Here is a 24,816-nt window from a genome sequence, read left to right on the forward strand (position 1 = left end):
CTTCGTTGAGTGCGCATGCTGTTTTAACTTTTACAAGAGGTTCGTCGTTAGTGACTGGCTGGGAAGAGCGTGATCAATTGAATCAAGTTGTTGTCGATCGGACTTTGTGATCTCTTGGTTATGGTGTGCGTAAAGGAGTGGCGAAAAGAATTGTAATATCAAATAAAAATAAAAAAGCAGTGTTAGACTGGGCGAAAGAAAGAAAAATCAACTGGTGGTGCTAGTGATGTGACTGAGCATGTGCAGAGTTTTGCTAATAGTGGTATAATTTTAAAAACAAATAATAAACGAGGTAATCGAAGAAAATGGGGTGTATATCGTGTATTCGATTTTTCCTCCAAAGGATCCTTCAAAGGAACAAGTGAGTTGTTTAACTTTTATTATTTTTTGTTAGGGTTGAAACTTTACTGCCAGGTTTTTTTTATATTTTTTGAGAATTTGTTGTTTCGAGTCCGTGCCCTTTCAACTTATGTTGAGAGGACAGTTTTTTGTTGGTATTGAGCAATCGGTAAGGGTCTCGTCTGTGTTAGTTTGGTTTGTTCTGGAAAAAATAAGATGTTTCGGGAGTTTTTCGTGTTGGGATCTTAAATTTTGTTGAAAATGGTTGGAAATAGTTTGGTTAATAATAGTTTGCTATGTTAGGGGTGCTTGCTCATTGTGCTCACGAGTTGACTCAAGAGTGATTTTTTGGATCAGAGAAGTTAAAATTTAATTTGGTAAGAAATTGAAAATAAAAAGAGGAGGCGTTACATTTGAATAATTTGCAGTATTTGTAAAATAAGAAGCACACTAAGTCAATTGCGACTCATGATAGAAATGCTGATAAGAAAAAAAATTATTTTGCAAAAAAAACAATTCTATGCAAATCTAAGCGAATACACGGATGCCAACAGGGTCAAACTCAATGTGGTCGTCATTGTCCATTCGAAAAAAATCCCTGTATTGGTGGATTAGTTTGGTACCTTGGGATGAAGTAATGAAGTGGTATACATAAAGGAAATACTCCCATGTTGTGTAAAAAAAACATTTAATCGTGAGAAGGCCTGTGTGGGATTGTGCCCAGACCACGATGGTTCCATATCGTAATATTACATATTCATTGAAAAAAACACTGCCTGCATTTGATTCTAACTTTCACGCAAACGTTGATGTTGTGTAGCTTCGGGGCGATGTCTTCTGAACGTATTTCCGGATTTGGTCCCAAATGCTTGTAGTCATGATTGACAGGAAAAGTAAAATTGGGGAGGTGCAAGATTCGGAAATATCAAGGAATGAATAAGTAATAAAAGTTTTAAAAAAAAATTAAGAGGTCCTATTCGCCTTTAAGAATTCTTTGCTGTTTTGCAAGAATTTCAAAAGGTATGAAAATTTGGACGATCTGATTCCAAAGTAATTTTTTTCTTGATTACTATCCAAAAAACTAATCCCGAAGCAGAAGGTATTACAGGGGAATATGAAGTATTCACAAAAGACTGCAAGTTTGACATCAAAATCAGTGAGAAAGTACGCATAAAGTGGAAATTGAATTGGAATTGGAGAAATGCAAGGAATAGTGTCTTCTGATTGGTCAATTGTGGTAAAGGTAAAAGTTGGGGCTGGCGGATAAAGCATCAGATAAAATTTTTAAAAGAAAAAAGATGCAAAGATTTGAGGAAATTTTCATAGAGTCATCTGAGAATGGAATTGGTGATGGAGAAATTGGAATATAATTTAATTCGGTAGAATCGTGGTCTGATAGAGGGTCAGGGCTTTCAGAAATGGTCGGTTGCAAATGGTTCTACTGCAACTGGTTCTCCTTCTGAGTTAAGATAGAAATTAACATTAATATAATTATTTCCCATTTTATGCATTGTAAGATTTGTTGCCATACGGCTGGTGTCTCATTCACTGTAAGGGGGATTAGAAATTGAATAAATATTATTGACAATATTGTCCTCCTGTTGCATGTTCATACTAATTATTGCTTCACAAACTGTAAGAAATGCTGTATTCTGTAATATAGGCTGGTTGGCCGTTGAATGAAGTGGTAATCCGCGGCTCAACTTTATTTCTGAAGTGATATACTGGATTCAATAGAGTGTTTGAAATAATGCAAAATGTAAAAAATTAGATGGAAGAAAAACGTTGAAGTTATTTGAAATAATTTCTAAGTTTCTATCCGCAAAGAATATTGTAATAGTTTTGAAGAGTAATCAGTGAGCAATAAACCGAGTTGCTGGCAGGTAGGAGGCGGAAAGTAGTTTCAATGATTGATAGTGTTGCGGGGGAAGTGGGGGGGGGGGGGTTTGATATATCGAATAAATTTAGGATTGTGGGGAATTTTCACTGCTTGGATTGATCAGTATTTCATTATAGGCTGTCATTGTGATTGATAGACAGTTCGCCTTCCGGTTTAATGGATTTCCTTCTTTTTCTCGCTTTGACAGATAATTGATCAGTTTCCTTTGGGAATTGCATTTTATTACTGTTGTTTAATGCGTCAGTGTAAATTCTTTTTAAAGATAAATTCTTTGCTGGATAAAAAGGTAGGGAGCAAATCCCCGCCTTTATCAATGGAGGTTTAAGAGGAATTGCTCTGCAAATCTTTTATTTTTTTCAAAGAGTAATTTTAGGTGAAGAAAATTTTGGTTTGATACTCAAGTAATATCAAAATTATGAAGTAAGTTTTCGCAAATATAAAGGTGCGGTACTATCCAGAGGAGGAAGGGGTCTCTGGTATATCTTGGGACTTTTAAAAAGGTAGGTAAATCAATTTTTTTTTAATTTTCAGTTTTAAATTTTTGTTTTTCCTTCCTCACTGGAGACACAAAAGTTCTAATTTGCGGCAGAGAAGAAATAAATGTAATTCATAACTTTTAACTGTCTGACCGTTGAGCTGGGGTTCCGGGTTCCAATCCAGGATTTTCCAGGTGCTTCTATAATGTGGGAAAAATCTGGGAAAGGGCTGTAAGTAAAATCGTTTTCTGAACTCAGCTATTGCCAGTGAGACTTATTTGTGCCCACTCCAAGCACTGTTATGAATTCTGCAGAGTACTTCCTTCTGTAAGCGCGACGGGACGCAATATTTTTTTAGTAAATTGGTTTCCAGTGTGGTTATAGAACTTCCGATGAAGGACGCCTTCTGTTATCGCTAGTCTTGGGAACTTCTTGAGAACCTTTTTTTGGTCACTGGATAGATATTGTCCTGTAGTCGGTGAACCTCACTCAGACCCGAGCAGTACCCGTTTGATATGTTCGTGTTGTTGTTCAGCACGCATGTCTAAAGGTCCCTGCCCATGAGTGATGAATTCATCCAATGGGTTTTGTTCATGCATGGCGTTTATTTGTTTCGTTGCACCTGCAAGAATTTGTAGTTAAACGTCAGCTCGATCAATCATAGGATCTTCTCCGCTGGTTTGTTTATTCTAAAGTAAGTATGTTTTCATAATTTTTGGGGTATCGTCATCTTCTGAGCAGCTCAGATGACTGATTGAGTTGTCAGGTGTATCTGCTGTTGTGTTGATTTCGATTTCGTGTATCGGTACGCGTGAGTTGATGCGCAGCTCGAGCTCCTCTTTCGGGTTTATGTGTATTCTCGACAGATAATCCGCTGCTAAATTAGGTTTTCCGGTTATATGTCCCAGTATGATGTCAAAGCTGAGTACAAGGTCGAGAGCATTCCAAAGCGTTGGCGGTATGATTTTTGTTTGGTAAAAACTGGTTACTGATCTGTTGGTTTGTTGGTTTTCTACATCCCCATATTATATTTGCATAGGTGTCTAGGGCAAAGTGAACTGCGAGGAATTCTTTCGCATACAACAAAAGTTTGAGTTGGTTTGGGTGGAAAATTCTAGATCCAAAACTGGCGGGTAAATAAACTTTCAAATCCTGATTATCTTCATTTGTGTAGTCATCTATCATGAGTACGTATACGGCTGAGTAAAAGGATGCGTCGGCCATTATTACAAATTGCTGGTCAACTTTGCGTACTCTGGAGTGAAAGGTCACAGGCTGTTCTTAGATCATTTGTGAGCTTTTCCAGCATAACTTGTTCTTCTTCTATCACGAAATTGGTGTCTTTCTTCAGTAGACGATAGAACGGTAATAGTTCTTCAGCGAGTTCGGGGATGAAAGCTTTGTAAAATTGAACAAATCCGATCATTCGTTTGACTTGTTTTGGGTTTCGCGGCATTCTGAATGTTTTCAGAAAAGTTGTAATATTCTGTTTTATTGGCGTGAGACCCTCAGAGGTTATTGTGTTACCAAGGAATTCTTCTTCTCTGAGTACAATTGCGCATTTGTCTGTTGCGAGTTTCATTCCTGACTCTCGGATGCATGTACAAACTGCTCGAAATTTTTCCAACATGTCGTTTGCGTCATGTGCTCCGATGCCAATGTCGTCGACGTACTGAAAGCATTTATCCACTGTTATCACTGGGTCCAGATTTTAACGCATGAATGAGCTAAAGGCGCTGAATTTTCTGCTCAGTCCTTAGGCCAGTCTTTGGAAAGCATATGTTCTTGATGCGAAGTTGAAGGTAACTGTACTGTACTGATTGTTCATCTGCCAGTTACTTGTTAAAGTAACTACTGATTGTTCATATGCCATTGGTACAGAGAAGTAGTCATGGCTGCCATCCATTTTGGAGAGTTTCTTGTCGACTAAGTGGGTGCCCGCATCTGCTAGGGTAGCTATCGGAAAGTTGTTGTTGTTGTAGTCGTTTCTAATGAGATGGTTTATTTTTCTGAGATCTACTATTATTCTGAGCTCCCCGTTTGGCTTGCGTTTAGCAAATATTGGAGATGAATAGTGGCTGAATGGGAGCGTTCTTATGACTCCGTAGAACTGGAGATGGACTAGTTCAACAAGCAAATCGTCTTTGAGATGGATTGAAATTCTCTGAAGTTTTGAGTATACTGGTCTGTCTGTTTGTGTCTGGTGTCAATTTGACTGAGAATTTGTGAGTGTAGCCAATTTCAAGTCTACCAAAGCTGTTCTGTTCCTTCTTTATCTTTGTCAGAGAGTACGCTGTCGCTCCATTTGAATAACGCGCCAGCTTTGAATGTCAGTTGGACTGTAAATAAAATAGGTGATTGATATAGGAAAGGCGTAGAAACGTTTATTTCAGCATTTGTTTTTCCTGGTTTTTGGTAGAGGTTTCTGCTTATTTTATCAAAATGTTTCTTAGACATGGCGCTGCTGAATGCTCCAGTGTCTGCAACTGCTTTCATTATTAATGTTTCGAACTGCAGAGGCATTATAAATACATTTTCGCTATAGTTTGTCATGCTATCTGTTACATGTTGTAGAAAAACACGCAGGTTATTTAGTTTTTTGATTGCTAATTAAATGGCATATTTCCATCGCGGTATGCTGGTTGACGTTCTGGACAATCTCGGGCAGTGTGAACATTGCTAGCACATGTTCTGGAAAATGTTCTCATTTGTGTAGGAGATCTTTCGGTACGTCCATTACTTCGGTCGTTTCGTTGGAAGTTTGACCTTCCTCACGAATAATTTCCTCGGCCTGTGAAAGCTTCCACGGTTACGTCCTCTGCTGTTGTAGTTGTTACTGTAACCTCGTCCATTCTGTTTTCCATTATACTGGTATGTTTGTCTGTTGTAGTTGTAACCTCTGTAGTTATTTCCTCTTCTGGGTAATTGTACTCTTTTAGCCTATTAGGGTACTGAGTACTCTCCACGCGGTGATGAGGTGACTGTGCTACTTGCGTTGATGATATTACTGCCAACATTATGCTTTCTATGGCTTGGGCCACTGTAGGGTTTCTTGATGCGTTTAGTGTATTGAATGCCGTGGTGTATTGTGGTTCGGAGATTATCTGATCAATTCTGAATTGTCTTTTGATGATAGCGCATAGTTCGTTCACTGTGATGTTGTCATTCTCTTTCAGCAACACTTTCTTGTACTTGAAGGGCATGCCTTGAATGAATTGCTCTTATTCGTCTTGTTCAATCGTCAGTGCGGTCTATGATAGCTGCAGGGTCCTCCACAATTGCGAGGTTGGCGAGGCGTTGAAGATCTGTGAGGAAGTCATCTGGTTGTTCTTTCAACGGATCAAACTTTCTCGATTGCAGATCGAGCTCAAAGTTTTTTTCTATGGTCTGCTCCAGCATACAGGTTGCGTAGTTGTTCAAGCCAATTGTCTAGGTCGTTTCTTGAGTTTTCGGCGAGTCAAAGGTAATAGTTGAGTGCATTACCGGCTAAGTGTAGGTGAAGATATCGTGCACGTTAATGATTCGCTTCAGGAATTCTAGAAACGGCGATGCTTGCTCTCCATAGTCCTTCAAATTCAGGCCAGTTTTTGTTTGTTAATCCTGAGAATCTTTTCAAATGTACGTGAGGCGGACTCGGATCTGCCATTTTCTTTTAATCAGTTCGTTAATGAAGTGTTTTTGTGGAACGACCAATTTGTGCGCTTCTCCAATGAAATTATGTCACAGAGTTTGCAGTTTAGGCTATTTGGTTGGTCTTTTTTGTTCTTCTCTGCAAGTTTTTGACTTAATTTTCTGTCATTGTTTTGTTGAAGAATACGAACGGATTTCTAGGTTGATAGCCTTCCAACAGTGTCATAGAAGTAGTGTTGTGACTTGTGTTGTATTTTCTCTTTGCCAGCAAAGCAAATAGATTGATTGCCCATATAATTTTTAATGGGTAAAGTTGGTTTGTGCTAGTGGTGTGCTTAATTTCTCGAATTCCATAATTTTGAAAGAAATTGTAAAGTTCTGAGTTTTTGTATTACGGATCCGTTTGACGTCGGTTTGATTGTCTTCTTGTGCGACAAAATTAGGGCTAATTTTCGTGTTTGTTTTTCTAATGATTCGAAGATGGTAAGTTTTTCCGTTAATGGCTATTTCCATGAGTTGAAAATTTTTCTTCTTTCTTTTTAACGGAAGCAAGCGTTCAACAACTCTGTCGCCATATGTAACTCTATTTAGTTTGCTAATACCTTTTTCTATCTTTTTGGAGGCGGCTATGTAGGTGCTAGTTCCAAGTGCTATAATCAAAGAAGACAAGGCTTTTAATTGCAAGTTTTTGCTAAGTGCTATTCGGAGTGCGGGTTCGGTAAAAACGCTCTTTTACTGCTACTAGTTTTTTATTCAGGTATTCTGGTAAGCAACTAAACTGTAGTGAGCAGAATCGACCGTGTGAGCTTCAAGAACATAACCGGCAGACTGCCGGAAAATAGCCTCCGTTGAATCCAATAAGCATGATTGGGATTGAAAGAAGAGAAAAAAACTAATGAAAAAAATGATTTTTGTACACAAACGATTTTTAAGTCCGATTTATTTTGATGGCATTTCGTAGTTGAACATAACGTACTTCTGTTTCTTAGAGAGAGGCTACAGGGGCTACTATCAATACCAATAAGCATTAGAGATGGTAACTAAGACTTATAGGAACGACGTTCAAATAGCGGGCATTTAAAATTGGCTTTATGGGTTTATCCCGTTTCTACTTCTGACTTCAATTTTTTATACTGACTCTGTTCATTTTGAATTGCTTTGCTGAGCAACTGATGTTCAAAATCACTTTTATCAGAATGAGAGAAGAGAGAAACTAGCCTAGAGAAGTCAAAAAGATATCACGCAAAATGTTGAAAAAGCGGCAAAATGAGGTAAAGCGAAACATTTTTTTATTCGACGAAGTAAAAAAACATAGCAAGACAAGTCCTGACGTACAATTCAAAGAATTTTCATTGACTAAACAGAAAACTAGACCAAGAACGGACTATGAATAGATTGGGAAAACCATTTAAAAAAAAATCCCATCCAAAAAATTGAAAAAACTAAAAATCAAAGTGAAATTGCCGCATGTGAACAAAAACCACTAGCGAGAAAGCGAATTTTTGTTCAAACACCGTTTTCTCACTCTACTTTAAATTCAGAGCGAAAAAATTTCAAGCCGCAAAACCACTCGCTTTTTCGCTCCACTTCGTGTTTCGGCGTGACCAAAATCACTACTCCAATTTGACTTTAAAAATCATGAAAAGGTGTGAACAGATCTTAAAAAAAAGACAGCGCCCCAATACAACTCAAATTCTTTGCATTGTAAAAAATAGGAGCGCTATAATAGCCGGCTGAGAAGATGAGGGCGGCTATTAATAATAAATGCGTGCTGTATAAAATTACAAAAGTCTTTTTCAACCAATCAAAATTCAGCATCGTCATAAAAGCTTATAGTGCAATCTAGCACTATCCAAATCGAAGGAAAAGCGCAACGAGTATTGACTAATGTCAGACAACCAGCTCTCGAAAGACAGGGAGAGGTTGGCCTTGCTTGTGCTAGCTTAAGCAAGGCTAGCCTCAGAGCAGTAGGCTAAAAACAGGAAGGCCTGGATAGTCCTTCGAAAGAAAAATTTATGCTTCCTCAAGCTTTTCTGTTCCTCAGCAGGCTTGCTGAACGGTACACTTAAAGCCGAGTAAATTTTCGAGAGAGCTGTTCACACAATTAAGGCCATCACTTTTTACAAAAAAAAACGTTTATTTTGACGAATATCAAACCATTCTAGCGCGCAAACAACATTCTAGAAGAGAAGGGTCAAAAGAAAACGTATATGAAACGAGCCACCAGTTTACATTAACTCCTGAAAATTTCGTTCGAAAACAAAAAAAAGTATTCTATCAATGATTCATCTGCTAATAGAACTAGGGTATTAAACAGAATAAACAATTTAATCGCTTGAAATTAAGTAAAAAAATGATTTCGAACATACACTCAAATTTAAAGTATTTCATAATTAAGAAATTGTTCTTGGCTTTGACAGCACAAACTCTCCAACAAGCAATTTTCTTTATGAAGGAAACGAAAACTGTAGCAAAGAACAGTAATCAAACTCATCTCGAAAGCAACCCAGCTCAGATTTCAGCTCAGAAAAATTTAAAAAGGAACATTCCGAAAACTTGAAAACGGAATTAATTGCATATTTGTCTTTCAAATTTTTGTCTTGAAAACCAATTTCATCTTTCTAAAAACTTACTTGCAGGCTAACAGCAAGCAGGCTGAACATAAAAGACAAACAGTAGCAAGAACCAGAAAATTATAAATTCGAAAAATTGGCCACAATCAGCCACGTTTCTAATTTTGATTTCGGTTTTTGACTCCGTTCATTTCAGATTGCTTTGTTGAGCAACTGCTGTTTAAAAACATTTTGCGCAGAATGAGCGAAAAGTGAAACTAGCCTGAAGAAGTAAAAAAAAATTCATGCAAAATGTTGAACAAGCTGTGAACTAAGTAAAAGGGAAATGAACTTTTATTCGACAAAGCAAAAAACATAGCAGGACGAGTCCTGACGTTCAATTCAAAGAATTGTCAAGGACTAAACAAAACATAGACCTAGAACGGATTATGAGTGAATTTGGCAAATCGTTTCCAAAAAAATCAGATAAAAGATTTAAAAAAAAACTGAAAACAAATGTCAAAATGCCGCTTGTGAACAAAAAAACCACAAGCTAGAAATGGAGATTTGGTTCAAACAAAAAACTAGGCCTCGACTGAACTAAGAATGAATTTGGTAAACCATTTAGAAAAAAAGCCGAACCAAAAAATCGAAAAAAAAATCAAAGTGAAATTGCCGCATGTGAACAAAAAACCACTAGCAAATTTTTCTTCAAACACCGTTTTCTCATTTTTCTTTAAAATAAGAGTGAAAGAATTGCACGTCGCAAATCCACTCGCTTTTTCGTTCCACTTCCTGTTTGCGCGAGAAAAAAATCATTACTCCAATTTGACTTCAAAAATCACAAAAATGTGTGATCAGATCTTCAAAAAAAAGACAGCGCCCCAATACAATTCAAATTCTTTGAATTGAAAAAAGCAGGAGCTCAATAAAAGCCTGCTGATAAGTTGAGGGCGGCCATTTCAAATAATTAGAAAATTGCTATGTCCAATATCCAAGTTCTAGCCCTTTAAATATCACTAATAATAACAACACTATTAAAAAAATTACTACTAATCTTTAGATTGAGTAATCAATACAAAAATCGCACAGGAATCAATGATAGACAAAGCAAAACGTAAGGGGACTAACGTCGGACGAAGTGCTCTCGAACGACCGGCGAGCGGTTGGCTTCGTCAGTAGCTAGCCTAGGTTTAGTGAGGCTAGCTTTAGCTGAATTGATGGGGGGTGGCAACAGTGGGCAACAGTCTTTGGCTGCAAGGAGCCCTTACGGTCTGAACGATGTGAAGGGGTGGGGATGAGGGGGTGAAGAGAGGGGGGCTGTTGTGGGTGGGGGTTAACCTAAGAACCCCCCATCACACCATAAGTATAAGTCTCCAAAACAGTTTCTGTGAATCTCATACTTGGAGACTAGAGAGCTGAAAGGCTCTAAGAGCACTTAATGCCGGCTGGGCGCTACCTGCATATCCCGTTTTTGAGGAAAAGTCAAATGGGTCTCAACTTTGTTTGAGAGCAATTAAAAAGACAAGGTAACCAAACCGATCAACTACATGCAGAAAAACTTAAACACAGCATGCAATAAAACTTTAGTAGAACTCATTTAAACACCTACAATTGATATACAAATGAAGGTTAGATTTTACAGATTCACTTAATGAATCTCAGTCAATAAAAAGTTGGAGCCAATAGAAGGACCAAAATTAAGCCGCACAAGAAGTCTAAAGAAAACTGTTAATTTCGAGAGACTTAGTGAGGCCAAAAGCAAAATCAGCAAAAACATGTCAAACATGCAAAAACACGTCAAACATGCATATCAACGTTTATTAATTGAAAAATCATTTTGTCAAAAACATAACTATTGCTATGCACTCAGGCAACCAAATATTCATTTCTTAGTCAATCAAAAGGTCGAGCCAATAGATTGACCAATTTTAGGCCGAACAGGAAGACTAAAGAAAACTGTTCATTTCGAGAGACTTAGTGATAAGACCAAAAGGAAAATCAGCAAAAACAAGTCAGACATGCGAGGCCTGCAAAAACATGCAAATCAACGGTTATTAATTGAAAAATCATTTTGTCAAAGACATAACGATTGCTGTCATTGATTTGCATGTCAACATGCAAATCAACGTTTATTAATAGAAAAATAATTTTGTCAAAAACATAACTAATGCTATACACTCAAGCAAAAAATTAGATTCACGTATTGCTCATCAGCAAACGATGTAATCAGTCATGAACGAGACAAAATGATAACTCAAAAATAGTCACTCAAAAACTCGCTTGTGCTTTTGTGAAAAGAAGTAATGGTGAACAAATAGTGTTAAAACTACGGACTCACACAAATAAATTACATGAGCTAACTCATCGTTAGCAACCGATGAGAGCTATCATTAAAGAGATTATATGATACGACAGAAGTACAACAATATAAGAAAAACTCAAACTCACTACAATTTTACACGAACACCGTACATATCAAAGAAAGCAGGAGTCAAGAACTGAAACAATCAATTCGATTATTTTAAGCATTATTAGCAACCGATGAGACTTGTCCTCAATGAGACTAAGAGGGACAGCAATGTGAACAAAAAACTACTTAAATTTAAAAATTCGGTAACACTTTTGAAAAAAAAACTCTAATCAATGTCAAAATGCCGCATTTGAACAAAAAAAAACACTAGAGAGAAATTTGATTCAGACAAAAAACTAGGCATAGAATGAACTATGAAATGATTGGGTTACACCATTTAGAAAAAACTCCGATCCGAAAAATCGGAAATACAGTTAAAATCAAAGTGAAATTGCCGCACGTGAACAAGAAACCACTAGCGGGAAAGCGAATTTTTGTTCAAACACCGTTTTATTACTTTACTTTAAAAGTAGAGCGAATAAACTCACGCCACAAAACCACTCGCTTTTTGGCTCAACTTCCTGTTTCGGCGTGACCAAAATCATTACTCCAATTTGACTTCAAAAATCATGAAAATGTGTGAACAGATTTTAAAAAAGAGCGCTCCAATACAATTCAAATTCGTTGAATTTTAAAAATAAAGATAAGATCAATAATAGTCCCAGCAATCGCTGTGCGGCTATCAACTATCAAAAACACTCAATTCTCTCCCTGCGTTTGACTTCTGTTGAGCAGATTGACCTGAACACTTATTTTCCCGATCGGCATTTGACATACCCTCTAATATAGAAGTAATCGATTACTGCTCTTCGAGTCGTACAAAGACAGGAGACCAATGCAATCCAATTTTTGGATCGTAGTAGAAAGCCAAAACTCCTATTCGAGTCGTAAAAATCTGTAGAATATACCATTACCAATAGAAAACCATAACCCCTGATCAAGGCGTCAAAACACCAGCCACGCCCAAATATACCTGATCGGCTTTGTAGGTATAATTAATAATTTGATACTACAAGTTGACCAATTCTTGTATTTGAGAACGAAGAGAAAAACAATTCTTTTATAGTTCTTGTAAAATGAACTCATCTTCACTAACCGACATATGTAATTCTACCTCAAGGACACAAATACAATATTTAAAAATGAAAACCTCCGCATATTCAACAAGACACGATAACAGCTAATTATCGTACTAAAACTATAAGAGCTCGATAAAATGCTCACAAGTTTTTCTTTCAGAAAGATCTCAAAAACTTGATACTTCTGGCTTTCAGAATACGCAAATTTGGTCTTTTGTCGGTTATATTAAGCAGAGTGATAACGCTTCGAAATTTCTAATCAATTCTATTGGGCAAAGGAATCAATACCTGTTTATATCTCCGACCATTGACAGCGCAAAAGCCGCGGAAGATCCAAACTCCCGGATGATTTCGTCCAATGGCACTGAGTCTTTTCGAAACAAACTGTTGCATGTCAAAATGCTCTCTGCCTCTGTATACCTAAAAGATGCCATATATAGAAAAAGATGAAAAAGGTCATAACATACTCTAGTTCGCTTCAAAACTTTGTGCTACCTTCCAGAAAATTTTCAGCGCAGTAGAATTTAGTTCACAAAGAGCATCAACAAAAAGAATCTCCAAATTAGGTTTACTACTGATTGGTTTGTATATGATGATGTTCCGAGAGTTAAAAGGCAATTGCGAGATTCTCTACGAATCACAATCTTACTCTTTTGGCCAACTGTTTATCGCAATTTAATACTCGACATTACAGAACATCTCCCAAAACTTATAAAAATCAATGCTCTCCCCTCCAGGGTTTTCCCCGCCGCTAAACAGCTAATTGGAAACTTCAATTAAATTTCACACTTCTTTCATATATCATCTTCAGCAATTAATATGTATCAAAATTAAATACCAACGTAAACAAGAAACAGGAAACAAATTTGGCAAAACGTGAACTACCAACTTTTCCAAATAATTCAAAAATTTTGAGTTCCTTTTTCAGCAACACTCGTAGCTTTCTTGTTAAGACTTCATTAATTTCCCCGATCACGCTAAACGCCTTTGATAATATTTTCTATTGATTACAAATAACCGCCAGGAAAATTAAGTTTCAATTATCAGCACTGGTGCACAATTCTCTTCCAATTATACAGTAGTATACAACAAATTTTTCCATAATAAATAGCAGCAGCAGTTATATTTCGAATTACATATTTCAACTAAATTTCTTTGGCAAATTCTTTAACTATAATCATTAGTCGCTTCAGATTTCAGTTTCTACCAAATCAGATCGAATTAAATCTGTCTAGATGGGGGAAGTAATCGAGGAAAAGAAAGTGAAATTTGAAGAGACCGATAATGAGACATCGGCAACTCTTGTTGCGCACCAACCACCAAGCTACGTATGGGACCCTTCAGCTAATCACTCTCACGTTATACAGCAGGTTGTCATTTTTTTCTAATAAAGTTATCTGTCGGCTAAATTATACGTAGCCGGCCAATTGCCGAAACTCAGACGCACTAAATTTATAGCTTTGATTGTAAACACGGAGAACTTCTCAAATGGTTCCACCGATATTCAAGTCACCATACATAAAAGATAATCTGTCTGAGGCAACAGCACTTTGATGAAAAACTTGCATATGCTTGCCGCCACTGTAATTACGATTTAGTTTTGTATGTACCCAGTTTAACAAAAAATATTAGGTTGGAATTGTCAGTTTTTTAATGATTCAAGACAAAAACTGAAATAAACAAAAACCGGTTAACGAATGATGAATTGCTCGGAACGACAACAACAGCCGGGGGGCAGTTTAATTTAGACGGGCGTAGCTTAGAAATGTTTTATGGGTGCAAAAAAGACCATCACACAGTGTTTCGAACCACTGAATCTCCAGGTTGGCAGTCTCCTATCTTAAACGTAGCCACTCAGCTACAATGGCCCAGAATTGCATTCGCTCACAATCGATTCTAACAAAAAAAATGGTTTCAGAACGAGAGCAACTTAGATTACTCAAAAATGAACTGAAGAGTGAAAAAGTCACTCAAGAAGTCAGAGAATGTTCTACAACAAAAACGCAAACACGTTCAAGCAAAAACTTTGCATAAAAAGACCAACAATTTTACAATAAATGTTTCAAATGGCGTTCAAGAGCAATTAATATTAACATTGAGGGTAACAATTGAATTAGTATGACCAAAGGAAATTTCGGTACTATTTTAATCACTTTTGTTTTCTAGAGAACATAACCACTAGGAACATTAATAGCATCGAAAGAATTGCCTTCGAATGACGAGTGGGGGCTCAAATCTATTGCAACCTTCTTCAGTGCGGGGGGGGGGGTAGTAACTACATTCCCTAGGTGGAGGGGGGTTAAGTGACGCCATTAGAGCTATACCACTATAACCACAATAAAATTTAAAATGGAAAAAAATACACAAATATCGGCGCACTTCCCATTTTACTTTTGGTAGTGAATTTCCGTCAGTTGAGTTCAGCTGCTGACACTTCTGAATGACAAAAAAATTAGATCACTAAAAAAGCCCACGGTTAAAAGTCACTCGAAAAGTCAAAACCGTGAAGCCAAAATTTTTCATAAAAAATCAGGACTTACAATAATTGCTTCAGAATTCGTTTGAAAACAATAAAAAATCGGGCTGTAGTTGAATTATAATTAAGAGCGCTCTAAAATGACTTGACACAATTCAGTGCAATTTTTGTTCAAAGCCACGCTGATTAGTAGTCTGGATGTGATATATTCATATCAAGTCTCACGGGCCGCTAAGGCATGACCATGATCCGCAATTATTATTGCTCGCTTGAAATAAATCTCGCACCACTTTTGCCCTGATCAAAATCAAATCTAAAATCTCACAATTTGATTGTGATTGGTTCAGAAAATTTGCGCTCATTTTATCTGATAGGTTGAAAATTATGGGGGTGAAAATGGAATATTTTTGGGGAGACGACCTTAGCTTAGAAATACTTTATGAGTGCAAAAGAGAGCACCACACAATGTTTCGAACCACTGAATCTACAGGTTGGCAGTCTCCTATCTTAATCTTAGCCACTCAGCTACAATGGCCCAGAATTGCATTCGCTCACAATCGACTCTAACAAAAAAATGATTTCAGAACGAGAGCAACTTAGATTACTCAAAAATGAACTGAAGAGTGAAAAAGTCACTCAAGAAGTCAGAGAATGTTCTACAACAAAAACGCAAACACGTTCAAGCAACAACTTTGCATAAAAAGACCAACACGTTTACAATAAATGTTTCAAATGGCGTTCAAGAGCAATTAATATTAACATTGAGGGTAACAATTGAATTAGTATGACCAAACGAAATTTCGGTAATATTTTAATCACTTTTGTTTTCTAGGGAACATTACCACTAGGGAACATTAATAGCATCGGAAGAATTTCTCTCGTACAAGTGGGGGCTCGAATCTATTGCAACCTGCTTTAGTGGGGGGGGGGGGTTGTAACTACATTCCCTAGGTGGAGGGGGTTAAGTGACGCCATTAGAGGTATACCACTAAAACCACAGTAAAATTTGAAACGAAAAAAATTACACAAAAATCGGCGCACGTTCCATTTTACTTTTAGTAGTGAACTTCCGTCAGTTGAGTTCAGCTGCTGACACTTATGAATGACAGAAAAATTAGATCACTAAAAAAGCCCACGGTTAAAAGTCTCTCGAAAAGTCAAAACCATGAAGCAAAAAATTTGCATAAAAAATCAGGACTTACAATAATTGCTTCAGAAATCGTTTGAGAGCTATACAAAATCGGGTTGTAGTTGAACTATAGATTAAGAGCGCTCTAAAATGATTTGACACAATTCAGCAGAATTTTTGTTCAAAACTACGCTGATTAGTAGTCTGGATATGATATATTCATATCAAGTCTCACGGGCCGCTAAGGCAGGACCATGATCCGCAATTAATATTGCTCGCTTGAAATAAATCTCAAACCACTTTTGCCCTGATCAAAATCAAATCTAAAATCTCACAATTTGATTGTGATTGGTTCAGAAAATTTGCGCTCATTTTACCTGATAGGTTGAAAATTATGGGGGTAAAAATGGAATATTTTTGGGGAGACGACCTTAGCTTAAAAATACTTTATGGGTGCAAAAAAGACCACCACACAATGTTTCGAACCACTGAATCTACAGGTTGGCAGTCTCCTATCTTAATCTTAGCCACTCAGCTACAATGGCCCAGAATTGCATTCGCTCACAATCGATTCTAACAAAAAAAATGATTTCAGAACGAGAGCAACTTAGATCACGCAAAAATGAACTGAAGAGTGAAAAACTCACTCAAGAAGTCAGAGAATGTTCTACAACAAAAATGCAAACACGGTCAAGCAAAAACTTTGCATAAAAAGACCAACATTTTTACAATAAATTTTTCAAATAGCGTTCAAGAGCAATTAATATTAACATTGAGGGTAACAATTGAATTAGTACGACCAAAGGAAATTTCGGTACTATTTTAATCACTTTTGTTTTCTAGAGAACATAACCACTAGGGAACATTAAAAGCATCGGAAGAATTGCCTTCGAACGACAAGTGGGGGCTCAAATCTATTGCAACCTGCTTCAGTGGGGGGGGGGGGGTAGTAACTACATTCCCTAGGTGAAGGGGGGATAAGTGACGCCATTAGGGGAAAACAACTATAGCCACAATATAATTTAAAATGAAACAAAATACACAAATATCGGCGCACTTTTCATTTTACTTTTAGTAGTGAACTTCCGCCAGTTGAGTTCAGCTGCTGACACTTATGAATGACAGAAAAAATTAGATCACGCAAAAAGCCCACGGTTAAAAGTCACCCAAAAAGTCAAAACCGTGAAGCAAAAATTTTGCATAAAAAAATCAGGACTTACAATAATTGCTTCAGTATTCGTTTGAGAACAATCTAAAATCGGTTTTTAGTTGAACTATAGGTTAAGAGCGCTCTAAAATTATTTGACAGTTCAGCGGAATTTTTGTTCAAAGCCACGCCGATTAGTTTGGATGTGATATATTCACATCAAGTCTCACGCGCCGCTAAGGCATGACCATGATCGGCAATTATTATTGCTCGCTTGAAGAAAATCTCGCACCACTTTTGCCCTGATCAAAATGAAATCTAAAATCTCACAATTTGATTGTGATTGGTTCAGAAAATTTGCGCTCATTTTATCTGATAGGTTGAAAATTATGGGGGTGAAAATGGAATATTTTTGGGGAGACGACCTTAGCTTAAAAATACTTTATGGGTGCAAAAAAGACCACCACACAATGTTTCGAACCACTGAATCTACAGGTTGGCAGTCTCCTATCTTAATCTTGGCCACTCAGCTACAATGGCCCAGAATTGCATTCGCTCACAATCGATTCTAACAAAAAAAATGATTTCAGAACGAGAGCAACTTAGATTACTCAAAAATGAACTGAAGAGTGAAAAAGTCACTCAAGAAGTCAGAGAATGTTCTACAACAAAAACGCAAACACGGTCAAGCAAAAACTTTGCATAAAAAGACCAACATTTTTACAATAAACTTTTCAAATAGCGTTCAAGAGCAATTAATAATAACATTGAGGGTAACAATTGAATTAGTACGACCAAAGGAAATTTCGGTACTATTTTAATCACTTTTGTTTTCTAGAGAACATAACCACTAGGGAACATTAAAAGCATCGGAAGAATTGCCTTCGAACGACAAGTGGGGGCTCAAATCTATTGCAACCTGCTTCAGTGGGGGGGGGGGGGGTAGTAACTACATTCCCTAGGTGAAGGGGGGTTAAGTGACGCCATTAGGGGAATACAACTATAGCCACAATATAATTTAAAATGAAACAAAATACACAAATATCGGCGCACTTTTCATTTTACTTTTAGTAGTGAACTTCCGCCAGTTGAGTTCAACTGCTGACACTTATGAATGACAGAAAAAATTAGATCACGCAAAAAGCTCACGGTTAAAAGTCACCCAAAAAGTCAAAACCGTGAAGCAAAAATTTTGCATAAAAAAATCAGGACTTACAATAATTGCTTCAGTATTCGTTTGAGAACAATCTAAAATCGGTTTTTAGTTGAACTATAGGTTAAGAGCGCTCTAAAATTATTTGACAGTTCAGCGGAATTTTTGTTCAAAGCCACGCCGATTAATAGTTTGGATGTGATATATTCACATCAAGTCTCACGCGCCGCTAAGGCATGACCATGATCGGCAATTATTATTGCTCGCTTGAAGAAAATCTCGCACCACTTTTGCCCTGATCAAAATGAAATCTAAAATCTCACAATTTGATTGTGATTGGTTCAGAAAATTTGCGCTCATTTTATCTGATAGGTTGAAAATTATGGGGGTGAAAATGGAATATTTTTGGGGAGACGACCTTAGCTTAAAAATACTATATGGGTGCAAAAAAGACCACCACACAATGTTTCGAACCACTGAATCTACAGGTTGGCAGTCTCCTATCTTAATCTTGGCCACTCAGCTACAATGGCCCAGAATTGCATTCGCTCACAATCGATTCTAACAAAAAAAAATGATTTCAGAACGAGAGCAACTTAGATTACTCAAAAATGAACTGAAGAGTGAAAAAGTCACTCAAGAAGTCAGAGAATGTTCTACAACAAAAACGCAAACACGTTCAAGCAACAACTTTGCATAAAAAGACCAACACGTTTACAATAAATGTTTCAAATGGCGTTCAAGAGCAATTAATATTAACATTGAGGGTAACAATTGACTGAGTATGACCAAACGAAATTTCGGTACAATTTTAATCACTTTGTTTTCTAGGGAACATTACCACTAGGGAACATTAATAGCATCGGAAGAAATGCTTTTGAACGACAAGTGGGGGCTCGAATCTATTGCAACCTGCTTCAGTGGGGGGTAGTAACTACATTCCCTAGTTGGAGGGGGTTAAGTGACGTCATTAGGGGAATACAACTATAGCAACAATATAATTTAAAATGAAGCAAATTACACAAATATCGGCGCACTTTTCATTTTACTTTAGTAGTGAACTTCCGTCAGTTGAGTTCAGCTGCTGACACTTATGAATGACAGAAAAAATAGATCACGCAAAAAGCCCACGGTTAAAAGTCAATCGAAAAGTCAAAACCGTGAAGCAAAAATTTTGCATAAAAAAATCAGGACTTACAATAATTGCATTAGAATTCGTTTGAGAGCAATATAAAATCGGTTTGTAGTTGAACTATAGGTTAAGAGCGCTCTAAAACTATTTGACACAATTCAGCGGAATTTTTGTTCAAAGCCACGCTGATTAGTAGTTTGGATGTGACATATTCACTTGAAGTCTCACGCGCCGCTAAGGCATGACCATGATCCGCAATTATTATTGCTCGCTTGAAATAAATCTCGCACCACTTTTGCCCTGATCAAAATCAAATCTAAAATCTCACAATTTAATTGTGATTGGTTCAGAAAATTTGCGCTCACTTTATCTGATAGTTTGAAATTTATGGGGGTGAAAATGGAATAATTTTGGGGACTCTTATAAACAGCACAATTATACGTCGGTATAGTTGTACGTCAGCTCCTTCATATAGTTGCGAATAAATACAAATAGGTATGAATAATACGCATAAGGGATCCGAGTATACGAAGAGCTGAAGCTTGCACCGCTTTAAAAATCCGATAAAAACAAAACTCATTCATTGTCGTTATTTACATCTGAGATTTCATGCCCGAGTTACTTGGTCTTCTTTCGATTGTGATAGATTCATGTAAAGTCTCTGGGGCCGCTGAGACATCGATGGGCATGGACGGTGTAATTATGGTTTACTAATTACATGATCGCTTTCTTTTTCTCGTGCTTATAAACAAATCGTTGTTTCCATAAACTTAATTATAACTGTTGAAAATTTTCCTGATATCATTTGATAGTTCATTTTAATCGACCATTTCATAGGGAATATTAAATCGTTAAGTAAATTGATTTTTCCATCCTTTAAAATAATTTTGACTCTTTCAATTCGCTCGTTTCACTTCGGATCCGACTGCGTAGCAAGCGATAAACCTAAAAACCAACACTTTTCAGCCTACTAATGTGTACGACAATGCACCGAAGAGCGGGGATGAGGAAAAGGTTCATGGACCTCTGAAGAAGGTCACCAAGAGCAGATCTGGGCTAATTGGGTTCTGCCTTGTTGTATTGTGCCTCACAGCTATTTTCATTTGCGCAATGCGGAACGGCTGGATAGGTAATTTCAAATTGATTTACTTTTTTGCGACAAGTAAATTAAAATATAACCAGAAGGTTAATTAAACTTGAAATAAACAAAACATTGCACATCTCAACAACAAAATCAAATCACGAAATGAATTATTTTTTAAAATATGTCATTTCTTCCAAATTCAAACTATCAATTGTTTTAATGAAATATCTACAAACAACGAGTTCCCTATTGAGACAGAAATTACTTTTTCTTACAACATTTGATTTCAGGGCAAATCGATGGTAAAAAATATATAAAAAAACAAATCATAATTCCTGTTGAATGGCACTTACGATTGAATGGCTAGCCTATGTTGTATATGTCAGTCAACCAAAAAAATCTCCAGCATACGTTTTGTAAATGTGAAAATTTGAAAGTGGTTAAACATTGTAAAATCTGGTTTTTCGATTACGTTTCTCAGTGTATGATAATTGTGCTCTTATTCATGGTGAGTGAATGTATAGGAGAAGACGCTAAGTGGCGTCACAAGGACACTGCTTATGATAAGAGAGGGTGCAGAGACGAGAATGGACATTGGAGGGACTTCGACCACAGAACCCACAGACAAGATCCACCCAGGGATAGAGGGTGTGTTTCATAGTCAGATTAAATGCTCCATTTGATTAACTGCACTTACCATATAATAAAAAACCCAGTTGATTATATAGTTCCTTCCCCCACAAGTGGGGTCGGTATAAAGTTGAACAAAAATTTCCTCGAGCTAAAAAATTCAGCTTCCTAAAACCTAAGCAGAGAAAGTAGTACAGCTGTATAATTCATGCAGTTGAATGCCGATTTAAAAAAAAAACGTGTAGAAAATTTATTTCGAGGTACTTAACAAATCTGTAGGTACATGACGAACAGTGTACCCAACTATGACCCAGTTGACGTGTGTGTCCACTCTCATGATGACCACATGATAACAGAATGGGACCAGTGGGACTATAATCACGATCAGATGCTCGGAAACCGATTTGCTGAGATCTACACGCAATCTGCCGTTTTTAACGTATACGACATACGAGGTAAGTTTTTTAAAATCAATTCACTGATTTCAAAGAATACTTATGAAAAACTATCATTTCACATCAAATCTTAACTCTAAATTTTTGCATAATTTATTATCAACCGCTGCTTTTTTTGGGTAAAAACAAAAAAGAACAAAATTACTTTGAATTAAAATGTGCCGTGGCTAATTTTAACTTGTTATAGAATTTTCCAATAACTTGGTTTATTTTTTGTTGTAAACAGAATCAGTACTTCTCATCACGACATCTAGAATCAACTTGCTACTTATATAGTTAATCGTGCCCGACTAAAATTACAAAATGCGTTATTTTTGTCAACAATTGTAAAATTATCAAAAATTTATGAAAATGGAATCTTGGTTCAGAACCGGGTAAGGTGCCCAAATGCTTCATCGAGTCGAGGGACTCCAACTTCTACACCACCAACTATGGCTACACCCCGTCCTATTCCGGGGGACAAGTGAACCCCCGCCAGTTGGGAGAGGCTCAGTTCAACGAATTGGAAAGCTTCTGGGCTGAATGGATCCTCCTTGCACAGGAAGAGGCTGTTTTAGCTCACATGTCAACATACTTTGCATACCTCGATGGAAGGTATGTTTACTACACAAAAGATATCTATCATCTTGTTACCTTCACTTTTTGTGCTAGGGTAAAATCAGAGTCTTCAAGCAATATATTAAATTCGTTCTGCTTTTCTAACTTTTGTTATTCTTAACCAGTTTTACTGCTGTTATTTTCTCAGTACGTATATCATTTACAGCACACATGGTCTCTTCCGCGGCAGTATATATCAAATTTTCAAGTGGGCTTTAATTTTGACCTAATTTTACATATAGGACGGCACATTTTTGTTTAAAGATACGTTTTCGCGAAAATATCGACTGATTGTAAATCATTCGCCGTCATATCAGTTTCACCTTAACAAACTGCTCCATTAGTTTTGCTAAATTTCAACAATTAACAGTCAAATTCTAGGAATTAATGTAGGCTTGTAATGCATAATTCAGTTTTTAAATAAGTGATGACGACGGACTGTCGACATCGACAACAACCCGATACAGATACGACCAGTACAGAACGGACAGTGGATGGTGGACCTCTAGCAGCACAAGTTCACCCAGGTGGAAATCATTCTCTGACTCCACGTGAGTCTAGCACATACAGTACATCTGTGATATATAATAAAAGTAATTCAAATTGGTTCCTTTCACCATGGGAGAATAATGAATGCCTAAAAACGGTATCCCTTTAGTGCCCTTGATTAAGTAGCCTTGCACACTGTTATGGTTCAAACTAATCAAAATATAAGACATCACACCACGACGCTATTTTTTGTTGCCAGGCCCTACATGTTAAGCCGAAGACAGAGATCCAGCTCTTCGACATTTTCTCCATTCTATTTTGCAGTTGAGTTCGACTTTTCTGCTCAAGTGACTGAGGTTCGCTACCGACCCACACGCGAGTATGATCTCAGCTATTACAGCCGCAACAATGTAAGTATTCCTCTCCTCCTATCAAGTTCTTCAGAACATTTTGAATTTTAATTAATGGCTGAATCAAGACCGAAATGATTTTTTTTTAAATTACCCGGTCTGGAAATATGGATGAAGCTAAAAAAATCTTGACAAAGCAACTGCGAAAGGACGTAAATGGTATACAACCCACCCCGAAGTCGCTACGTTAATACATAAGACAAAATAAGAAATTGGTAACAGTGGGTTCTATGCCGCATTTGGTGCATTACTGAAAAAGATCGAAAATTCATAAACATTTCTAGTAAGTTTTCTTTTGTGATAGATCGATGCAATCTGTGCTGAGAATGCGGAAGTCTACTCGCTCGAACGAATCCAGAGTCCCCCAGGTAGTGTTTATTGCTACCAGGAGTATGACATGACATTCGCCGATCCCGGATTCGGAGGCAAGTTTATTTTTTGTTCTAAAAATGTTACGATACGCATTGAACCTAAATGCCACTTTAAAAAGTAGAAGGTAATGAAGGATATGCTATAAAATCTCTTGCAAATAAATGAAATCGTTGCCGAAATATTCAGTTGTTGCCGGAAAAATCTAAGAGCTTTGATAAAAAAAACGGAGCACAGTTTGGGCTAGCACTGCGGTTAAAATCCGCTGTATTAATCAATAATAGTCACAAAAGATGTTAACATGGCACTAAATTGCTGTTAACCGCCTTTCCAGATGCGTACACTACTCACCGACCCTACTACTACGATCGCCGCAAGAGACGAGACGCGAATCACGATGAGTCGTACAGACCACGAGACAATGCGGGAAACATTGCCCGTCAGTTCCGGGACTGCCAGACAAACGACAATATCTTTGGCCTTAGTGGCGATGCTCAGCTACTCCAGCAGAGCATGCAATTGTCTTATGGCATCCAGCATCATCGCATTTTGATGTGCTACTAATAATAGGCACTATTACTTGACAACTGGAACTTACTTTCAAAACTATTGGAATGACCATTTTAAACACGATTTACCACAGCAATCTTTGCTAACCTATCATGACTAATGACTTAAAATGAGAGACATTTATTTCAATATACAACCTGCCGCTGAGCTTCTCTGCTGAACTATATTGTTTCCCCAAACAGCAAATGACTTTATTTTCCTAAGAATTTAACTAACTTTCCCAATTGTTTTCAGCCTTTTTCGGACGCAAAAGATAAAAATAATAAGCAAATAACAAATATAGCTACGAAAGACTTGCGTGCCGTATAATATAGATGGACAGACACAGATAAAAGTTGAAAATATCGACGCAAAAAGCAATGTAAAATTAAAAAGGCTTGTTAAAATTCATTGCGCAGCCTTTCCATTAGGTACCTTAAGTTTTAAGTGCAAAAGTCATTTTATTGAGTGAAGTAAGTCACGTATGATCAAAATCTAATCGTTAGTGAGAGGAAGAAGTCATTCAGAAAAAAATTGGCTTCGGTTTTGCTGTGTGAAAAAAAGCTTTGCTGTGTGCGTGTTAATCGAAGTACACAATCTTATAAGCCCCAACCAACCACTCACTGAATAAAACCAGCCTACCAGTTAAATCTGCACATTTTGAAACCAATAACAGGAAAGATAACATGAGAAAGCCCTAAAAGATATCTGGAAAGATTTCATCACATGTGGCTTCACCGATACTACAATCGCCATAACATCACATCGGGATTGAAACAGAAACAAAAATAAGGTAAAATTTACCGA

General features: G+C 37.1%; 2 protein-coding genes across 4 annotated transcripts in view; one reads left to right on the forward strand and one right to left on the reverse strand.

Annotated features, from left to right (window-relative positions):
* The window catches only part of LOC142349520 (cell division cycle protein 27 homolog), a 167,297-nt gene that overhangs the window by 119,202 nt on the left and 23,279 nt on the right, over nucleotides 1–24,816 (reverse strand). For both annotated transcript variants that reach the window (XM_075401138.1, XM_075401137.1), the window contains exon 4: nucleotides 12,678–12,809. In XM_075401138.1, the coding sequence (XP_075257253.1) occupies nucleotides 12,678–12,809 (132 nt within the window). The remainder of the gene's footprint in view (nucleotides 1–12,677; nucleotides 12,810–24,816) is intronic.
* Nucleotides 13,478–24,257, forward strand: LOC142349522 (uncharacterized). 2 transcript variants are annotated; one of them, XM_075401140.1, is made up of 9 exons: nucleotides 13,478–13,759; nucleotides 20,393–20,555; nucleotides 21,035–21,158; nucleotides 21,420–21,595; nucleotides 21,964–22,189; nucleotides 22,618–22,719; nucleotides 22,941–23,091; nucleotides 23,396–23,516; nucleotides 23,795–24,257. In XM_075401140.1, the coding sequence occupies exons 1-9, from the start codon at nucleotides 13,625–13,627 to the stop codon at nucleotides 24,022–24,024; spliced, it is 1,428 nt and encodes a 475-aa protein (XP_075257255.1). In that variant the 5' UTR covers nucleotides 13,478–13,624; the 3' UTR covers nucleotides 24,025–24,257. The 2 variants fall into 2 exon arrangements, with proteins under 2 accessions (XP_075257255.1, XP_075257254.1); XM_075401139.1 differs by having other exon boundaries at nucleotides 13,479–13,759; nucleotides 22,618–22,743.

The sequence above is a fragment of the Convolutriloba macropyga genome, chromosome 11, assembly GCF_964194025.1.
Source record: "Convolutriloba macropyga chromosome 11, txConMacr16.3, whole genome shotgun sequence".
Lineage (NCBI taxonomy): Eukaryota > Metazoa > Xenacoelomorpha > Acoela > Convolutidae > Convolutriloba > Convolutriloba macropyga.

What these genes read in the sequence shown, in the direction of transcription:
- LOC142349522 (XM_075401139.1), top strand. Translation starts at nt 13,625, where the DNA reads ATGGGGGAAGTAATCGAGGAAAAGAAAGTGAAATTTGAAGAGACCGAT. An exon ending in ACTCTCACGTTATACAGCAG is followed by an intron (nt 13,760 to 20,392) that starts GTTGTCATTTTT and finishes AACACTTTTCAG; the next exon opens with CCTACTAATGTGTACGACAA. An exon ending in TAACGTATACGACATACGAG is followed by an intron (nt 21,596 to 21,963) that starts GTAAGTTTTTTA and finishes ATCTTGGTTCAG; the next exon opens with AACCGGGTAAGGTGCCCAAA.